At 48.8% G+C, this 22,093-nt stretch overlaps 1 protein-coding gene across 1 annotated transcript in view; it reads right to left on the reverse strand.

The window, feature by feature from the left end:
- Positions 1 to 22,093, reverse strand: part of LOC147120780 (immunoglobulin superfamily member 3-like) — a 435,081-nt gene that overhangs the window by 213,779 nt on the left and 199,209 nt on the right. Inside the window, exon 5 of the mRNA XM_085978499.1 lies at positions 14,565 to 14,922. Coding sequence (XP_085834625.1) covers positions 14,565 to 14,922 — 358 coding nt within the window. The remainder of the gene's footprint in view (positions 1 to 14,564; positions 14,923 to 22,093) is intronic.

A 22,093-nucleotide genomic window follows, 5' to 3' on the forward strand; every position in this document is an offset into this window, starting at 1 on the left:
ATGGAGGAAGGCCATTAATGAAGCAGCTGAAGATAGTTGAGCCCAGGACACTGCCCTGAGGAACACCTGCAGTGACGTCCTGGGGCTGAGGTGATTAGCCCTTTGACCCCCAGTTCTGTAAGGCCACCTTGGAGCCATGGTCAGTTGATCCTGAATTGGTCAGCGACACCTGTCCCGCTCAGGATTCTCCAGTGATCTCTGGCCACAAACCAAAGGAACATTGCTGATTAATTTTTAAACACCTTGCCATGGAACCAGGAGGAGACGGTGCAAGAGATTTCTATCAATCCTCGGGCCACCAGGATCAGGCCCAAACTGATTCGTACCCCGAACAAACTCTTGGCAATTCAGACCACCACCGATTGGGAGAGATAATCAATCTCTAACCAATACCTAACAATTATTAGCCCTTAAAGGTGCAAAACATAATTACCATTACAGATATAAAGATTTACCTTCACAAAAGGGAATTACAAATGCTGCTTATTCTTCGGCGTTAGATGCAAGTAGCAATATTCATACAGAAAGTAATGTGTTCAGAGAAAAATTACAGCCACAGCAATATCAGCATCTGGAAGTTTCAGGCCCTATCCAGTAATATCAGGGTCTGGGAGTGTGGGACTGTCCGGTAATATCAGGGTCTGGGAGCGTCGGACGGTCCGGTAATATCAGGGTCCGGGAGTGTCGGACTGTCTGGTAATATCAGGGTCTGGGAGTGTCGGACTGTCTGGTAATATCAGGGTCCGGGAGCGTCGGACTGTCTGGTAATATCAGGGTCCGGGAGTGTCAGACTGTCCGGCAATATCAGGGTCCGGGAGTGTCGGACTGTCCGGTAATATCAGGGTCTGGGAGTGTCGGGCTGTCCGGTAATATCAGGGTCCGGGACTGTCGGACTGTCCGGTAATATCAGGGTCCGGGAGTGTCGGGCTGTCCGGTAATATCAGGGTCAGGGAGTGTTGGACTGTCCGGTAATATCAGGGCCCGGGAGTGTCGGATTGTCTGGTAATATCAGGGTACGGGAATGTCAGACTGTCCGGTAATATCAGGGTTCGGGAGTGTCGGACTGTCGGGTAATATCAGGGTTCGGGAGTGTCAGACTGTCCAGTAATATCAGGGTCCGGGAGTGTCGGACTGTCCGGTAATATCAGGGTCCGGGAGTGCGGGACTGTCCGGTAATATCAGGGTCCAGGAGTGTCAGAATGTCCGGTAATATCAGGGTCCGGGAGTGTCGGACTGTCCGGTAATATCAGGGTCCGGGAGTGTCGGACTGTCCGGTAATATCAGGGTCCGGGCGTGTCGGACTGTCCGGTAATATCAGGGTTCGGGAGTGTCGGACTGTCGGGTAATATCAGGGTCCGGGAGTGTCAGACTGTCCAGTAATATCAGGGTCCTGGAGTGTCGGACTGTCCGATAATATCAGAGTCTGGGAGTGTCAGACTGTCCAGTAATATCAGGGTCCTGGAGTGTCGGACTGTCCGATAATATCAGAGTCTGGGAGTGTCGGATTGTCCGGTAATATCAGGGTCCGGGAGTGTCGGACTGTTCGGTAATATCAGGGTCCAGGAGTGTCAGAATGTCCGGTAATATCAGGGTCCGGGAGTGTCGGACTGTCCGGTAATATCAGGGTCCGGGAGTGTCGGACTGTCCGGTAATATCAGAGTCCGGGAGTGTCGGACTGTCCGGTAATGTCAGGGTCCGGGAGTGTCGGACTGTCCGGTAATATCAGGGTCCAGGAGTGTCGGATTGTCCGGTAATATCAGGGTCCGGGAGTGTCGGACTGTCCGGTAATATCAGGGTCCGGGAGTGTCGGACTGTCCGGCAATATCAGGGTCCGGGAGTGTCCGACTGTCCGGTAATATCAGGGTCTGGGAGTGTCTGACTGTTCGGTAATATCAGGGTCTGGGAGTGTTGGACTGTCCGGTAATATCAGGGTCCGGGAATGCCGGTTCTGTCCGGTAATATCAGGGTCCGGGAGTGTCTGGACATGCGCTCTATATTGGTATGGGGCCCTGAGCCTGTCGACATGACATGTTTATTATGTTTGTGTGCCTCTTTGCTTGATATCTGCCACAGTTACTGAATGACCTTGTTGAAGAACTTCAGGTGATTATGGACGTTTCACAGCTGCATAATCTGAGGTACCTTCAGTAACTGTCACTTTCGGCTGCACGGTGCCTTGTTGAGTGAATTGAAGCACAGCATAATGGATTTCTACCTCATCCAACTGCAATACAGTAAAAACATCAGTCATTGGTTATTTCATATATGTGGTGAAAGATTGCCTGCTGGTGAATCGATTGAATTATTTATTTTTATTTCTTCGATAAATCACTTTTGCAAATACATTAGCTGCGTGTATTATTGTAAGTTGAATGATTTCTTCTCTTTTGCTCGTTTCCTCTTCTTTTATTTGTTTATGGGATGTGGGCGTTCCTAGCTAGGCCAGCATTTATTGCCCATCCCTAATTGCCCTTGAGAAGGTGGTGGTGAACCGCCTTCTTGAACCGCTGCAGTCCGTGTGGTGAATGTACTCCCACAGTGCTGTTGAGCAGCGAGCTCCAGGATTTTGACCCAGCGACGATGAAGGATCGGCGATACACTTCCAAGTCAGGATGGTGTGTGACTTGGAGGGGAACTTGGAGGTGGTGGTGTTACCATGTGCCTCCTGCCCTTGTCCTTCTAGGTGGTAGAGGTTGAAGGTTTGGGAGGTGCTGCTGAAGAAGCCTTGGCAAGTTGCTGCAGTGCATCTTGTAGATGGTACACACTGCAGCCACGGTACGCCGGTGGTGGAGGGAGTGAATGTTTAAGGTAGGGATGGGGTGCCAGTCAAGTGGGCTGCTTTGTCCTGGATGGTGTCGAGCTACTTGAGTGTTGTTGGAGCTGCACTCATCCAGGCAAGTGGAGAGTATTCCATCACACTCCTTACTTGTGCCTTGTAGATGGTGGAAAGGCTTTGAGGAGTCAGGAGGTGAGACACTTGCTGCAGAATACCCAGCCTCTGACCTGCTCTTGTTGCCACAGTATTTATGTGGCTGTTCCAGTTAAGTTTCTGGTCAATGGTGACCCCCAGGATGGTGATGGTTGTGTTTCAGCGATGGTAATGCTGTTGAATGTCAAGGGGCGTTGGTTAGATTCTCACTTCTTCGAGATAGTCATTGCCTGGCGCGAATGTTACTTGCCACTTATGTCATCCAGGTCTTGCTGCATGTGGACATGGACTGCTTCATTATCTATGGGGTTGCGAATGGAACTGAACACTGTGCAATCATCAGCGAACATCCCCACTTCAATTTTACTAGGGCTTCTTGATGCCACACTCGGTCAAATGCTGCTTTGATGTCAAGGGCAGTCACTCTCACCTCACTTCTGGAATTCAGCTCTTTTGTCCATGTTTGGACCAAGGCTGTAATGAGGTCAGGAACTGAGTGGTCCTGGTGGAACTCGGGAAGATATTGATTGGTTGCTGGGATGTGCTTTGATTGGCGCTGGTCACTCTGATGGCCATTATTCACCAGTGAGCTTCAATGATGAATATCAGCTGGCTATTTTATTGAGACTATCACAAGCGAGCCTTATCCAGCCATTATCCAATGTCAAAAACAGAAAAGGGAAGGGAAGAAAAGAAGGAAATAAAGACTTGCATTTATATAGCACCTTTCATGACCTCAGGACATCCCAAAGCGCTTTACAGCCAATGAAGTACTTTTGAAGTGTGGTCACTGATGTAATGTAGGAAATGCAGCAGCCAATTTTCACACAGCAAGCTCCCACAAACAGCAATGTGATAATGACCAGTTAATTTACATTAGTGATGTTGGCTGAGGTATAAATATTGGCCAGGACACTGGGGAGAACTCCCCTGCTCTCCTTCAAAATAGTGCCATAGGATCTTTTACGTTCACCCGAGAGGGCAGACGGGGCCTCGGTTTAACGTCTCATCCGAACGACGGCACCTCCGACAGTGCAGCACTCCCTCAGCACTGCACTGGAGTGTCAGCCTGGATTCAGTGCTCAAGTCTCGAGTGGGGACTCGAACCCACGACCTTCTGATTCAGTGATGAGAGTGCTGCCCAGTGATCCACGGGAGACACCTAAGGATTGCTGGAAAGCCATCAAGAATGAGTTTTTAGCTCATTTTCCCTTAATGAATCTACGGTGCTGAGGCCGATTGTAACATGCCTGTCTCTAGCCCAGCTGGGATCAGCTAACTCGGAGCACAGCAGAGATTGAATCTTCCTGAACCATGGCTGGTCTGTATGGCCCAGCTTCTTGCAGCAAGCTCGAAAGGAATATTTTAGCCACAAGTTCCTTAAAGTGGATGAATTTTCTGTCAAGGTTACACGTTTCACAGATACTACACGCACATTCTGTAAAACAGCTTCTGCCCTTTCTACAATGGAGAAATGTTATGACATTTAAAGTACAACACAATTAACCTGCTCCATTATAGTGAGGAGTCTACAGTCGTTGATGGCATTACATGCAATGGGACATGTTGTAGACAACCTGTTACATAAAAGGAACTAACTACATTTTCAAAGACCAACTTGATGTTCAGTTCACAATGGGGACGTGAGACTGTGTAAGAGTTTCCACAGAGTGCACGCAAACACAATGGCCCAGTGATTCAGGTCCCAACGCGTGAGTACGGAAGGGGTACTCATGCGTGGGCCCGATGGAAGTGCCGGTTTTCAGGATGCACAGCGCATGCACTGAAAACCGGCATTTCCTGTCCTCTTAACCAAGGGGTTAAGAGGCGGAACGCGTACGACATATCAGGCAGTGCGTGTGCGCTGAATTTCCTTTTTTTGTGAAGAGTTGCCCGTGCGTAAAGGCCTCCGGTTTTTACGCTTGAAAATACCAGTCGTAAGTACTTCGTTTTACAGGTAAGTGGTCTATTAATACAATTTATAAAAGTTTTTCCACAGGTTTATTATTTTTAAAGAATTTACAGTAAGGTAAGTGTATTTTTAGACCCGATATGTTTAAAAAAAAATTTTTTTTTTAAAATTTGATTAATTGTTTAAAATAGTTTTTTTTACAGTTATTCATAGTTCATTTATTTAGTGGGATTTTTTAAAACTTTTTTTTGTAGTTTAAGTGCTGTTTCGGGCACCCTGAGTTTTCATGAGTTTGACAGTTCTTACTATCAAACTCATGAATTAACTTTTGCAACCTCCCATTGGTTGCCCAGTGCCCACGTGATCTCAGCTGGCTCATCAAAATAACTACGCTTTAATTCTGTTTAAAACTACTTTACATTCTTCAAAATAATGTAAAAGTATTTAAAACTTTTTAAAAGTTACCTAAACATTAATAAAAATACAAAAAATGCATTTAAAATGCTGCTCTGCATGTAAAATTGCTTTGCAGCTTGTTAAAAATTGGGGGCGTGGCCTATGTTAAGGAGACCTCAAGGGGCGTGTCTAACTTAGACCCCGCGCTCGAGGCTTCGCGCTGGCTGCACTCCTGGGCGGCGTGACGTCAGACGCTGCCCGGGAGTAATCAACTGAAAACAGGAATTGCAAGCGTCCCGGGAGCAGAACGGCAGGCGCGCCGGGTAAGTGCACATCGGGGGCTTGCACGCGCGGCGAGCCCCCGAACCTAAATTCGGGTCGGGGGCTTCCCGCGGGTGCAAGCCCCTGACCTGCACTTACCTATCGCGCCGGCCGTTGAGGCCTGGGCCTGCATGCATTTCCGGTCTGTGGCCCGCTCCAGCTCCCGGCGCGCTGTGCTTGCGTGATCCAGTGGCGTAGTTAGTGCGATGCGTCGGCTGGGATCACGTGAGCACTGGGCAACCAATCGGAGGAGGGAAAAGCCCATTCATGAGTTTGACATAAGAACTGTCCATCTCATGAAAACTCCGGGCGCCCAAAACAGTACTTAACCTTAAAATGAATTTGAAAAAAAATCACACTATTTAAATCAACTATAAATAACATTAAATAACTATTTTAAACAATAATTTAAATTTTTGAAAAAAATAATTTTATAAAAAACTCGGGGCTAAAAATACACTTACCTTACTGTAAGTATTTAAAAAGAATAAACCTGTGGGAAAAATGTTCTAATTTTAATTAATTGACCACTTTCCTTTTAAAATGAAGTCCTTACGTCTGGTTTTTAAATGTGCAAAAAGTAGAGGCCTTCACGCACGGGCAAACCTGTAAAAAAAGAGGGACTGAGGGAGAGGACTCAGGGAATGAGGGAGAGGACTCAGGGAGAGGGACTGAGTGACCGAGGAAGAGGGACTGAGGGAGAGGACTCAGGGACTGAGGGAGAGGACTCAGGGACTGAGGGAGAGGACTCAGGGACTGAGGGAGAGGGACTGAGTGACCGAGGAAGAGGGACTGAGGGAGAGGACTCAGGGACTGAGGGAGAGGACTCAGGGACTGAGGGACGGGACTCAGTGACTGAGGGAGGGGACTCAGGGACCGAGGGACTGAGGGAGATGACTGAGGGACCGAGGGAGAGGGACTCAGGGACTGAAAGAGAGGACTCAGGGACTGAGGGAGAGGACTCAGGGACCGAGGGAGAGGGACCGAGGGAGAGGGACTCAGGGACCGAGGGAGAGGGACCCAGGGACTGAGGGAGAGGGACAGAGGGACCCAGGGACTGAGGGAGAGGGACTGAGGGGCCGAGGGAGAGGGACTGAGGGAGAGGACTCAGGGACCGAGGGAGAGGGACTGAGGGAGGGGACTCAGGGACTGAGGGAGAGGGACTGAGGGAGAGGACTCAGGAACCGAGGGAGAGGGCTCAGGGACCAAGGGAGAGGACTCAGGGACCGAGGGCTCAGGGACTGAGGGAGAGGGACCGAGGGAGAGGACTCAGGGACCGAGGGAGAGGGCACAGGGACTGAGGGCTCAGGGACCGAGGGAGAGGGACTGAGGAAGAGGGACTCAGGGACCGAGGGAGAGGGGGCTGAGGGAGAGGACTCAGGGACCGAGGGAAAGGGCTCAGGGACTGAGGGCTCAGGGACCGAGGGAGAGGGACCGAGGGAGAGGGACTCAGGGACCGAGGGAGAGGGGACCGAGGGAGAGGGGACCAAGGGAGAGGGGACCAAGGGAGAGGACTCAGGGACCGAGGGAGAGGGTTCAGGGACCGAGTGCTCAGGGACCGAGGGAGAGGACTCAGTGTCCGAGAGTGAGGTCGCTCAGGTTCTCGGATGCGGTACTGTAGATCCTGGAGGAGGAGGTCTAGAGGAGGATGGATGTCCTGAACCCACAGGGGGAAGGACACCACCTCACCCTACTGTCCCTCTCTCCTGTAGCAGCTGGTGATGCTCTGCCCGGCCTCATGTCCTCCTCCCTGGAGACCCCTAGTAAGAGGCCAATGACGAAGCACTCCCTTTCTCCTGGTAACTCCTATAAGGTGGCCAATAAGCTGGAGTAGCACAGCACTCACTCTTTATAGCTGAAGTCCTCAGAGTATTTCCAGAATAAATGTTGCTGGAGTGTTGGTGAAGCCTGGACAAAGTCTCCCAGAAAGACTCCCGATATTTTTCACAGATCCTCCTCACAGCTCCAGCAGCAATGACCATGAAATGGTGAGTCTCCCTTTAAATGGCGAGTCTCCCTTTAAATGGCGAGTCTTCCTTTAAATGGTGAGTCTCCCTTTAAACGGCGAGTCTCCCTTTAAATGGCGAGTCTCCCTTTAAGCAGTGCTTGAAATCGCCATCACTGCCGTGTTTTCTCCCAAATAGCGAGTCTCTGTTCGGAGAGGGCGTTAGTTGAGGTGCGAGCTACCAAAAGGCCGGGCAGCCTCTTTCCTCAGCGCTAGCGGGCACTTGAAGTGACAATCAGCTGTTTGTGGATCCTCCGGGGGCCGTTCCTCGCACTGGCTACAACTCCTTAACCAAGTCTTGAACTCACCGCGGGCTAAACCCGCCTTTCAGCTTAAGATCCCCAATTGGCCGCCTCAGAGTATTGGGCGAAAATCGGCCCCAAGATGTCTCTGGCCTCGATCTTGCAATGTGGGAGAGAATTTCCCGGCACAGTAACTATGCGGACATCTCCGTACATTCAACATGTAGTCAGATAATAAACAAGGCAAATCATTTATTTGTGAACTTCTGATCTTAGATTATTTTCTTTCAGCTCCTATTGAATAACACACGTGACATTGGTTACAGGGAATGATTGGTGATATTTCATAGCAAGTTCCTCCTGTTCAATAGATGTGTTTCATGCTTCGGAATATTTCAGTAAACCTGAAGTGTGTTAAACATTCAGCACAAACAGCAACTGAGAGCCGTTCCCTTACCATATCAGGAGCAGCGGCTGTTTGGTTGCTGGTCCGTGTCTGATCTGAAAGAAAATACAATGATGTTCCTTCAGAATCGATCCGTGCACAGGTCGAGCTCTTTAAACAGGGAAAGATGGTGAATGACAAATAACACTCGGCTATCACTGGAGGCAGTTTCACATGACAGGAGTGCAGCTGGTGGGAGATACCAGGACCACTCTCTATTGGCTGCACTCCATTATAACCTTCATCGTAGAATCATCGAATCTTACAGCACAGAAAGAGGCCATTCGGCCCGCCCAGCCTGTGCTGGCTCGTTGAAAGATCAGTGGTGCTCAGTCCCCCCCCCACCGTTCATCACCCTGTCAGCTCCTCATCCTCCAGAACCCGTCCAACTCCCTTTAAAATTATCGATGGAATCACCTTCCACCACCTTTCCAGGTCGAGCGTTCCCGATCCCAACAACTCTCTGAGTGAAAACATCTCTCCTCATCTCCCCTCCACATCTGTTCCAATGATTCTGAATCTGTCACCTCTGGTTATTGACCCACTCGCCAGAGGGAATCGTTTTTCTCCATCTACTCGATCCAAACCCTCTCATCAGCTTGAAATCCTCTATAAGGTCACCTCTTCACCGCCTCTGTTCCAAGCAGCTGCCCTGAGAAGTGACAATATCAGACCTACAAAAGTGTGGTTCTGTGTGCTGGGTCCTGGGCCTTCTGTGCCTGGAGGCTCGTGCATTTTGGGGCCAATGTCTCTGCAGCATCGCCACCCTGAGGGGACACTTCAACCTGTAGCTACAAGGCAAGGGGGAGCCTCCTAACACCGTCACTCTGACAGGATCCTGGGATGGGAGTTTCCAACATTTAATGATTCATTTTGTCAATCAGACAAATGAATTGGTCTAATTGATAGCAGGTTAATGACATCATGAAACTAACAGCACGAAGGGACATCTGGGATTGAGAGTAATTCCTGGCACATGTTGCATTAACCATTGAATTGGTTTACTTACCATTCACCGTTGCATATACAGTGTTCTGGTCTTCATCAATGGTCCTAAATAAATGGCACACATCAGATAAACATAAGAGATTAATTCACTGCATCTTTCCCACAGTACAATGCTGTAATGCTCACGCTCTTGGTGGTGAAGCATTTGGGACTTTTTAAAATGGACTTTTAATACCAGCTTTTAAGGAAGATTAAAAGGATGGGCGAGAAACGCTGGATTACTTGTTGAAGAGATGTTCCCGATGGTCGGGGAGTCCAGAACCAGGGGTCACAGTCTAAGGATAAGGGGTAAGCCATTTAGGACAGAAATGAGGAGGAATTTCTTCACCCAGAGAGTGGGGAACCTGTGGAATTCTCTACCACAGAAGGCAGTTGAGACCAATTCATTCAATATATTCAAGAAGGAGTTGGATATATTTCTTAAGGCTAAAGGGATCAAGGGATATGGGGAGAAAGCAGGTACTGAATTTGGATGATCAGCCATGATCACATTGAATGGCGGAGCAGGCTCGAGGGGCCGAATGGCCTACTCCTGCTCCTATCTTCTATGTTTCTATGTAAGAGCAGAATTTCATTATCAATAGAGGAAAGAACACAGAACTGTTAAACTTGACCAAAATCAGAAGGCACGCTGGGAAGCTTGACCAAGTTGAAGTTTGATATTGTTCCTTCAGGCTGTGGAAGGGAAAGTGTTGTTCAAGAAACTTGCTGTGCTTTTGGGAAGCTAAGCCCGAGGTTAGAGAAAGGACAGCTGTCTGGCTGGACCTTGGAAACTGAGAAACTGCCATAAACCCCAGCAAGAGGATAGAAATCCGCCATTTTACAGCCATTTCTAGGGGTTAGAACAAGAAGCAGTTGAAAGATGACAGCAATGAAGAATTAACCCTCGGTCTCCGAGAAGGAGCGAGGGCCCTTCATTCCCAGTTAGACCCGGATAAGGTTGTAAGCACCTTTATCTGTAAAACTGTTGGTGTGTTCATGTCAATAAACCTATTCATTTAGAAAAGTATTTCAGCCTCGGTTGATTCTTACTTCTCATACCCAAAAAAGAGTGAGAAAGCCCCCTACAGTGGGGCGCTGAGCACAAAGGGAGCTTGGGTTGGGGACAAGGTGAAAACACTGGTCCCAGTCTTCCAATCGACTTCCCTTTGTGCAACTTTCTACCGGGAGTTCAGGATCGCGACTTTACTCTGATATACTCAACCCAATAAGCGCAGAGCCTGTCATACTTTGAGAAAGAGCGGCCTTCTTTATAACACACAGATCATGGTAAATCTGACCCAGTTAACGTGTGTTGGATTCTTTCCCTTATTGTGATTTCAGCATCAAAGCAATGCAACGTGTGCAGGACAACTGCACCCGAACCAGCCTGAATTCAGGATTCGCCTTGGCTCCGAGTGCTTTCACACTACTTTGACTTCACAGTCACTGCAGTATAACTGCAACCTGTGCAAAGCCAGCATTTCAAATTTCAAAAATAAAGTTTAAAAAATAGTTCTCAGAATGTCTTAATGTGTTTAATGTTCGTTCAGATCCACGAAGACTGTCCGTCCTTTACTAACAGTAAACATTTCCTCAGCATTCAGACACATGCTGGAAATACCCGTGAGCAGGGCTCGGCTTCCTGATGTCGACAGAGTACAGAGCAAGGAGCCAGTTACAGAGAAATTCAAGGTAGTGGTGACTTTCGGTGCTACAGTGTTTCTGGTAGAAGTGGGCTGTAGGTCTTCAGTTAGCAGGTGATCTATCAGCCCAAAACTCTCTGGGGAGGGAAGCACAGCGCTCACTGACATCCAGAGAAGACCAGATAAAACCTCTTGGTCTGCAGGCCCTGGTGATTGGGTATCTGGGTGCAGGGAACAAATGTCTTTTGTGATGCTTCACTCTAAAACCCTTCAATCTACCCGATTCCACCTCCTCATCCTCCTCCTTCTCCATAACAAAGAAACCCAGGGATTCCTAGTGGGAATGCCAGGACTCTGCGGGATAAAAATTGGTTAGTGGGACGCTACCTTCACCGGGGCGCTAAAGTTAGCGCCCCCACGGCCGATTTTCCCAGTAGCGCCCCCAGAGGGAGGAGGGGCGCTACTGGAAGCGGAGACATGCCAAGACCCTGCGGCAGGTCAGGCCGCGGGACTACAGGCCTCCCTCCCCTGATTAAAGGAGAGGGGCTTAGCACAGCGCACACCGGGGCCCTGCTGGACCACCGGGGGGCGGGACTGCCGGCAAAAGAGCCCGGCACTCGAGGAGCGTCAGGCTGAGCGATCGCGGCGGGCACCCCGCAGGAGGAGGGCAGAGGGGGCAAGCGCTGACAGGTGGGCCCCCAGTTCGAGGACTGTGTGCAGTATTGGGCTCCACTATAGGAAGGATAGCGAGGCTGCAGCGAGGGAACAGCACAGATTCACTGGGTTGAGGAAATATAAATACAAAGAAGGACTTGAGAAATTGTTGTTTTCATTAGAACACTGCAGATTACGGGGCGATATGATCGAGTTGTTTCAAATACTGAAAAGCTGGGACAGGGTAGATAGAAGCAGAGTGTTTCCAGTAGTTAATTGGCAAAGAATGAGGGGCCGGAGATAGAAGATTAAATGTCAGTGATTTAGAACCGCGGGCGGGAGAAATCTGTTCACACAGAGTATTGTGAGGCTGTGGGCTTCACTCCCAGGGTCTGTGGCTGAGGCAGAAACAATATCAACATTGGAGATTAGATTGGAGAGGGGGATGAAGGAAAAGGGGATGAAGGGAGATGGGAACAGGGCGGGTAAATGTGACTCAGACTATTTCTTGGTGTGGGGGGTAAATGCCAACACGGACTGGTGGAGCCGAGTGCTTGTTCTTGTCACCATGAGGCGCCGTGCGGCCAGTGAGCCGCGGGCACTAAACCGGCACTCGGAGATAGCTGGTCAGGTGGGGTAGGTGGCACATTAGCCGGCTCCTACAGGGGGTCTTGCGGGGTGATGTTTAGGGCTTCACCCATTTGACTCTAACTAGCGGGTGTCTCTGGGCCGGTGCTGGGGGAAGTGCGATGCCAGGACAGAGTTGGAGATAACGGACAGCAGTTGGGCATCTGGACATGTGATGGTCTCAACAGCAGCAGATCACAGGACTTGCAGTGGAACTGTGCAGTGCAATGGAAGTGTGTTTGTTCATCAAAAGCAGCAAATTATCAAATACTGACTCTGTGCTGCAACAGTATCAGACACCAGCTGGAGTTGTATTTACCTTTGTGTTGAGATCCTCGCCAAGCGCATCCTTGGTTTTATGAGGAACAATGACCCCAGAACAATGGCGAATAAGACAACGAAGCCCAGAATTGTGCCCATGCTAATAAAAGTGAGATCGGACATCCAGGAATTATTGTCGGATGATTCTTCTGTAAAATATCAGAACGTTACACACACGGCAGCTTCAGTAAGCTCAATGTCCAAGATTGACATAAAACCAGCAGTTAGTTTAGATTCGAGTCCTTGGGCGTAATTGTATCCGAACTGACCAGTCGGGACACTGCCGGGATCGGGTGGAATGTCAGTTTTACTCTCCACCTAATATTATTCTTCAATGGACAGTAAAATCGGGCGGGTTTTAAAACCAGTATTGCACCCGAGCCCATCAGTGTCCGACGGGCGGGTTCGCTTAAAATTGCCGCCTTTATGTCCAGCAAGTTAACAGCCTCGAATGTCAGGTCCATCAGATATAATGGAGTCTGACTTTAACATTCTGACCAAGGGTCATCGACCCGAAACGTTAACTCTGTTCCTCTCTCCACGATGCTGCCTGACCTGCCGAGTGATTCCAGCATTTTCTGTTGTTATTTCTTACTGTAACATTGTTGTGTCCATTCTATGGGCCTAAAACAGGCGCAAAGACAACCAATTGAGTAGCGCAGAGGCCCTCGCCTGATCTACATGGCAGTTTGGGCCAAAGCTAAAGGGACCGCAGGACATCGCTCAACCAAAGGCCTCAAAAAGGCCCCAGAACTTCCAAAATGTTGTTTCTGTGGAGTCGGGAGGAGCAGGAATGATCCTCCTTGCTCCGCCACACAACTCCGCCTCGCTGCCGGCCCACGTTCCCCAACCCTCCCTGGCTTGGGAACCATTCTTTTCCTCACATCTCTGTGACCTGGGAAGCACTTTGCGTGAAAGGCATGATCTAAATCCACTTGCTGTTCAACCTCTTCTCTTTCTCACTCACACCTCTCCAGCTTTGACCTCCGAACCTGTTCCAACCAAGTTCAACATAATCTTGGGGAAGTGTGGCCTGGATTTGCCCTCTGCCATTCCACTGACCGAAGCACAGTGGCCGTGCACTCCCTCCTGCCCCATGCCCACGCTGGGCAGCTCACTTGCATGGTAGGCAGTGGGCTCTCGCTGGCGAGCTGCCAGGGATTGGCCACCTTCGCCAGTGGCGGCAGGAACTCTAGCTTCCTGGGAGTTCAAGTCCTGAGGCTTGGAGTTCACTTGCACAGTTAGCGGTTGCGGCAGAAACTATGTCAACCATTCAAGGTTAGATTGGAATGAGGTGGATGTAGGAAAAGGGGAGGAGGGAGAAGGGCGCTGGGCGGGGAAATGTGATTCAGACTATTTAATCTTTTTAATCTCCCATTTCCCTGTCCATGTTTTCCATCTCCGTCCACTTGATTCTGGGGTTTATTTGCTGTGTATATTCCCTGTGCCTTTTCACATGGAGCTATTTTCACATCCTTTTCCTGTGTTAATCCCTCGTTGTTACCTCCTGGAGATGGTCTCCGTCCATCATCTCCTGTTTACACCTCTTTCCAGCTTTATTATAAACCTGTTGGCGGGTCACTGAACCAATCAGCTGCCTCTTTGTGACGCCTGTTGTCGTTCAGCTCTTCTCTCTGCCCCGTTCCCCACTTCATTTTGTTGAGTCTAAAAGGGGCTGTTTTCCCCCAGTTTATTCAGGCTATAAGCCCAAAACATGGGCTCGGCCTTTCTCTGTACAGATGGGCATCGGCCTGTTATGTATTTCTAGCATTTTCTGTTTTATTTCGGATTTCCAACATTTGCATTATTTTATTTTAAGATTGAACAGCATTGGACTAATTCCCTGTGGTAGTTTTTTTGCGCAGTTGCTGTGGGGAGGACATCTCTTTACAAGTGTTCCCTGTGGTTATCTGCCAACTTACAGGAAATGAATGGAGGCGAGTCTGTGACTGGACAAACTGGGCATTGCTGTTGGAAGGGCAGGGCTCAGTGTCCAAATGGCCTTGTCTCATCCCATAGCTTCCGTGTTCTTATACTCAATACGGTGCTGTTACTGAGACCCTGCCAGTGTTAGCTAACATTGACTTACCGGTTACATTGAGCTGGGTCCCTGCTCCATAGATGTAGCTCCACACACCACAGCTGTAGGCAGCAGTATCACTGAGGGACACATTCACGATGGTCAGAATGTAACTGTTACTGGTGACGTTCCTGGAAGGTTGAAAACGGTCGGGGAAACCCCGGGATCTGGTAATGGTGCCTTTCACAAACTGGCTCATCACCCACTCGCTGTTGTTCCCAGGTCGCTGGTAGTGCCAGTGGACATCAGTGTCACTCACACTGGCATTGTACATGGCACATTGTAACTGGATGGTTTCACCCTCTGGCACCTTGCTGACTGTTGGATACTGAATAAGGACCGGATCAGCCAATGGACCTGTTAATATTTAAAAGAACCAAAAATAATACAACTTGAAGCACCACATTTTATAAAACCTGCTCCTGCTTAAAATGATCTGCTAAAGGTTAACTGAACCTTATAGCATGGAAACCCTGTCTGCAAGCACCTTGGGAGTGGATGATGTGATACAAGTGCATCTGCTGATTGCACTGCGATCGGCGTATATTATCCGTTCAGTGCAAGTTCCTGCCCACAGAACGGACTCTCTAAAGGAGCATTTACACAACGTTCACAGCCGACACTTGTTCAAAGAACTCTAGCAGACATTTAAATAGGTGCATTCTCACCTGCAGCATAAAGGAAGGGCTTTAAAGCTTCAAAGCTGCTGCACAACAGTCGCTCCTTGACCACACCGGGCCAGAATTACTGTGACTGCACTGACACTCACCTTGGATAAAGTGAGGGAAGGAACTCCGTCCTCTGTCACATCTTGGAGCCCCTTCCCTAAATAGACTGGTGCAATGGGCTGGCGGGAATTAACTGACAGGATGATTGCTCTTACCAACTTACAGCAGATTGTCAGCAAATATTACCTCGAATGACATCGAATATACCGCCCAGAAACTGGCCATTCGGCCCAACTAGTCTGTGCTGGTCTTTATACTCCACACGAGACTCCTCCCATTCTATCCACCTCATCTCAGCCTTTCAGCAGATCTTTCTCCTCCCTTTTCTCTCATGTACTCCTCTAGTTTCCTTTTAAAAGTAACTGAGCTATTCGCCTCAACCACTTCCTGTGGTAGTGAGTTCCACATCCTAACCAGCCTCTGAGTACAGAAATTCCTCCTCATTTCCCATTGGATTTATTAGTAACTATCTTGTATTTATGGCCCCTGGTTTTGGATTCTCCCACAAGTGGAAACATCTCTCCACATCTACCCTGTCCTTCCCATTCAGAATTTTAAAGCCCTCTATCAGGTCACCTAAAGAAAAAAAGCCCCCAGCTTATCAATCTTTCCCGCTAGCTGTAATCTCTCCGTTCCGGTACTATCCTTGTAAATCTTCTTCGCACTTTCTCCAGTGCTTCTGTGTCCTTTTATAGTGTGGAGACCTGAACTGTGCGCAGTTCTCCAAGTGTGGCCTGACCAGGTCCTATACTAGTTTATTGTAACTTCTCTACTTTTGAATTTGATACCCCTAGAAATAAATCCCCGTGCCTTGTTATCATTAATTGCTTTGCTGACCTGCGATGCTGCTTTTAATGATTTGTTCACTTGTATCCCGAGATCCCTTTGCTCTTCCACCCCATTCAGTTTCTTATTGTCTAAGGTGTGGGTGATGTTTCTATTTTTCCTACCAAAGTGCTTCAGCTCACATTTATCTCTGTTAAAGTTCATTTGCCGCTTAACCGACCAGTAAGAGCGATCTGAAGAAATCCGCCGAGATGAGGAGCTGTGTTCTTAAGCCAGGTCTGCCACAAGGGGGTAGATCTTGACTTTGTGCGATTGTGTAAAACGGGTGATCGCGAGTCGGCAGCCCGTTCTACATCTCTCCCGATTATTGATCCCAATAGAAATAAAAACCGGGAGAGATGTAGAACGTGCTCCCGACTCACGATCACCCGGTTTACACAATCGCACAAAGTCAAGATCCACCCCAAGGGGTTTCCTCAAAACCTGCTATTCTTTCATGGCAGCCCCAAGCAAACATTCCGACAGCCTCACAGCCCTTTGAATGCTTACTGTACACACACATAAGTAGGCATAAGTAGGATAGTGATAGACTTCAAGAAGACATAGACAGGCTGGTGGAATGGACGGACAGGTGGAAGATGAAATTTAATGCAGAAAAGTGCGAAGTGATACATTTTGATAGGAAGAATGAGGAGAGGCAATATAAACTAAAGGGTACCATCTTAAAGGGGTGCATGAACAGAGAGACCTGGGGGTATATGTGCACAAATCATTGAAGGTGCAAGGCAGGTTGATAAAGCGGTTAAAAAAGCTACGGGATCCTGGGCTTCATAAATAGAGTCATAGGCTAGGATTTTCATTGGGCCGTGGAGTCGGGATTGGAGGCGTGTGGGGGGTTAAAATCCTGAAATCAGGGGCATGAACCCATTCCGCACCCAACCTGCCTCCATGCCAGTTTCAAAGGAGGTGGGTACCCGCCATGCACTGGGACCCACCTACCCTAGGCGGGAAGGGATTAGTGCCAATTAACTGCCTGTTAACAGATAGTTAACAGGCAGTTTTTAGCCTAATCCCTATTTTTAATGTTGAAGTGTGGGATTCCCAACAGCTCCCAACCACGCCAAGTTAGAGGAGGTGGACCGTCGGGATGAAGGGCTTGGAGGGGTCGAGATGTCCGGTGTTCAGGTGAGTGATGTGTGCATGAGTGCAAAGGTAAGTGTGTGTAAAGTGTTTAAATAAGTTTTACATACCTTTACTTAACTTTACAGCCTTCCTTCCTTCAGGTCTTGGGAGTCCCTCATCTCACCGGCACAGAAAGCAGAATGGCTGCGAGCTGTCAAAAATTGCAGCATTCAGCTTTCTGTTCCTGGGAGATCTCTAAAGCAGCCTGACAGGAAGGAATTAACCTGGAGTGCAGATTGTCAGTGTTTGACAGCTTCAAAAAGCTGTGAAACACTGATATTTCATCTGTCAAAAGGTCTTGACAGATGAAATATCAATCTGTGATATCGCCTGTTGCTGGGTGGCCCTTAATTGGCCTGCTGAGCCCGCTGGGCGGGCTCAACAAGGTCAATCAAATTAAAATCACGTGGGTTGGCTAGAACTCAATGGAGGCGGGACTACAACCCCAAAAGTTGTAGTCCCGCCTCCTCCCGACTCCTCAATGAAAATCCAGCCCATAGAGTACAATAGCAAGGAAGTTATGATGAACTTTTATAAAACACTGGTTCAACCTCAACTGGAGTATTCTGGGCAATGCACTTTAGGAAGGATGTAAAACCCTTAGAGAGGGTGCAGAAAAGATTTACAAGAATGGTTCCAAGGATGAGTGATTACAGTTACGTGGACAGATTGGAGAAGCTGGGGTTGTTCTCCACAGAGCAGAGAAGTTTGAGAGGAGATTTGATAGAGGTGTTCAAAATCATGAGGGGTCTAGACAGAGTTGATCGAGGGAAACTGTTCCCATTGGCGGAAGGGTTGAGAACCAGAGGACACAGATTTAAGGTGATTGACAGAAGAACCAAAGGCAACATGAGGAAAAACTTTTTTACACAGCGAGTGGTTAGGATCTGGAATGCACTGCCTGAAAGGGTGGTGGAGGCAGACTCAATCACCGCTTTCAAAATGGAATTGGATAAATACCTGAAGGAAAACAAATTGCAGGGCTACGGGAAAAGGGCAGGGGAGTGGGACTAGCTGAAGTGCTCTTGCCGAGAGCTGGCACGGGCTCAACGGGCCGAATGTGCTGTAACCATTCTATGATTCTACTCGAATTCCTTCCAACACACCCAAGCTGCATGATGCACCTTCCTTTACTGACACACATTGTGCTGCAGGCTGGGCCCTTCTGTGTCACTTGATGTGTTCTTCAAATTTCCCGTGACTATAGCCTCGACTATATTACAACGCAAGATCTGTGGAGCTAACATTATAATGTATGTTCATAAAAAGGCTTGGAAATTCTGATGGGGTTCTACCAGTTTCCGCTGTAACCTATGGAGAAATGGTGTAAATGACTGCACATTGTGACGGGGTTTCTGCCGATCTCCCACTGAGGTCATGGCAGGAAACAGGAAGAAGCCCCACAGAATTTCAGGGCCCCAATGTTGTAAATCTGAAACAAAAAAACAGAAGTTGTTGGAAGTACAGCCCGTCAGTCAGCATCTGTAGAGCGCGAAGAAAGGTCAACATTTCAGGCAATGCCCTGCTTCAGAACGGAGAGCTGAAAGATCAGCGAGCATTTCAACAGAATCAGAACAGGAGGAGAAACTCCAAGCACAAAAATGGCATTAATAGGTTGAATGATCCGTAAGCTGCTGAAATGAAAAGCAAAAGATTGTTAGATGATGTAAAAAAGATCATCTGAGTTAGGCAACCGGAAGAAGCATTAAAAAAGTTGAAAGTGTAGTGTATGTACCTTTAAGGGGAGAACTACTTTTTACAGCTCCTGTATACTGTAGTACCGGCAGTGACCACACCTGTGTATAACCCTGAGTAGGGATCTGTACGTTTATCACAGAAATCACAGAAACCCCACAGTGCAGATAGAGGCCATTTCGGCCCATCGAGCCTGCACCGACACATATCCCACCCGATCCCTGTAACCCCTACACCAACACATATCCCACCCTATCCCCGTAACCCCACGTATTTAATCCCCCTAACACTAAGGGTCCATTTATCATAGCCAATCAACCTAACCCGCACATCTTTGGACTGTGGGAGGAAACCGGAGCACCCGGAGAAAACCCACGCAAACACGGGGAGAATGTGCAAACTCCACACAGACAGTCACCCGAGGCCGAATTCGAACCCGGGTCCCTGGCGCTGTGAGGCAACAGTGCTAACCACTATGCCACCGTGCTGTTTAGTTTTAGAGTAACCCTCATCTAGTAAACACCTGTTGATTGTTCCCTGCAGTCTCGTGTCTAGTTATTGAAGGACACACAACATCAAAATACACGGATCTAACAATGGCGACGAGGCAGATTCGAACCTACCTGCAACTCTGCATCACCTCCAAGGGATTCACTCCTGGAGATCAGTGGAAGAAGGTCGATTCCAGAGGCACAGGCGTCGACCACGAGCAACCGCCCAGTCATCCAGCGGAGATTTGAGCATCACAGGGGAGGCTGTTGAGAGCTGGGCTTGGTTCTCCAGTCACGGTGGTCCAGCGAAATGGGCTGGCAACAGGTACGGTGCAGACCCTTCCCGGACAGCGGCGGCTAGAGCCGACCGATGGCACAGAAAAGGCCGAGCAGTGTCGACGGGAGAAGAGAGAGGGTAGAGCGCACAGGGTGCAGCCGATGTTCAGGACTGAGCTGCGTCGATGGGAGAAGAGAGAGGGTAGAGCGCACAGGGCGCAGCCGATGTTCAGGACTGAGCTGCGTCGATGGGAGAAGAGAGAGGGTTGAGCGCACAGGGCGCAGCCGATGTTCAGGACTGAGCTGCGTCGATGGGAGAAGAGAGAGGGTAGAGCGCACAGGGCGCAGCTGGTGTTCAGGACCGAATGGCGTCGACGGGAGAAGAGAGAGAGGTGCGAAGGAAAATGCGCAGAGCGCAGCCGGTGTTCAAGGGACGAGCAGCGTCAGCAGGGAAGAAAGGAAAATGCGCAGAGCGCAGCCGGTGTTCAAGGGACGAGCAGCGTCAGCAGGGAAGAAAGGAAAATGCGCAGAGCGCAGCCGGTGTTCAAGGGCTGAGCAGCCGCAGTGGAGAAGAAGGGAGAGCGCGGGAAACGCCATTTTGAGCCACAGCGGAGAAGAAGGGAGAGCGCGGGAAAATGCCATTTTGAGCTGCAGCGGAGAAGAAGGGAGAGCGCGGGAAAATGCCAATTTGAGCCGCGAGAAGAAGGGAGAGTGCGGGATAACGCCATTTTGAGCCAGTCAACCACACCCAGGGATGCCGAAGAGTGGCAGTATCACAGCGTTCAACAATGAAGTCGAAGATTGGACGACATATGTCGAACGCATAGAAGTGTACTGCAAGGCGAATGAAGTGCCAGATGAGAGGAAAGCACTGGTATTGTTGAATTCAATGGGTGCAAAAACGTATGGCTTACTGCGAAACCTAGTAACCCCAGAGAAGCCAGTGGAAAAGGATTTTGGAAACATAGTGTCAATCCTACAGGACCACTTAAACCCCACACCGCTGCTGATAGCAGAAAGATTTAAGTTTCACAAAAGGAACCAGCATAAAGATGAAAGTAATGCTGAGTATTTAACGGAACTGCGCAAGCTATCAAAAAACTGCCAGTTTGGAACGGGACTAGCAGATACTTTAAGGGACAAGTTTGTGTGTGGGCTTCAAAGTGAAGGAACCCAGAAACGGCTTCTATCAGAAAAGGATCTTACGCTGGACAAGGCTTTCAGCATGGCAGTATCACACGAAGCTGCCGCACGGGGCGCTGCAGAGATACAACGGAGACCGCAAGAATATGGCACAAATGAAATGTCATACAGAACAGTGAAGTGCGATCGCTGCGACAGAACAACACACGACCATAATGATTGCTGGTTCAAGGACAAAGTGTGCAGACAGTGTGGAAAAGTAGGACACATAGCAAGAGTCTGCAGGTCGGGAAAGAAAACCAGCAGCAAGAAATCTCCACAGGAGAAGTACAAGAAGGTACATAAGGTGACGGAGAGTAGTTCAGATGAACAGAAAAGTGATACAGACTCCGGAAGTAAGGAGCTGGGTTGTCTGAAACTACATAATTTGATCAAAATGGAGGATCACCAAACTATCTGGGTCACGCTCAAGATAGCTGGAGTGAAAATGGAATTGGACACAGGATCAGCCCTAGCAGTCATAAACCGAAGGGACTACAAGTGGCTATTCTCACATATACCCTTGAGAGATACAGAGATTGTCTTGAAGACATACACGGGGCAAAAAGTCTACCCCAAAGGAAAAATAAGGGTGAACGTTATATATAACGGCAAGGAAACACCAAAAATGGACCTATATGTATTGCCAGATGGAGGACCACCACTACTAGGACGTGAATGGATCCAGAAGATACAGCTAGATTGGCATTCCATACAAGCACAGACTGTAGATGCCAAAAAGGATGACGACGCCACACCTAGACGACTGTCAAAAATGCTAACTGACGCACAAGAAGTGTTCCAGGAGGGACTTGGAACACTAAAAGGCATAACAGCGATGATGAAAATAGAGGAAAATGCAAGCCCAAAGTTTTTTAAGGCCAGACCGGTGCCTTATGCGATCTGCCCAGCCGTCGAAGCAGAGCTGGGAGGTTTGGAACATTCAGGAGTACTGTCCAAAGTGGACTGGAGCGAGTGGGCCACACCCATCGTTCCTGTAATGAAGAGGTCGTTGAGTAATACGCCTGGGGAACCAAAGAAAGTTCGCATCTGTGGGGACTTTAAGGTGACAGTGAACCCAGTCCTTCACATGGTACAATATCCGCTTCCGCAGATTGAAGATATTTTTGCCTCGCTATCTGGAGGGAAACACTTCACTAAGATTGATCTGGCCCAGGCGTACCTGCA

Source organism: Somniosus microcephalus, chromosome 3 (genome assembly GCF_052327205.1).
Source record: "Somniosus microcephalus isolate GS21.2 chromosome 3, FLI_Smic_1.0, whole genome shotgun sequence".
NCBI classification, from domain to species: Eukaryota; Metazoa; Chordata; class Chondrichthyes; order Squaliformes; family Somniosidae; genus Somniosus; species Somniosus microcephalus.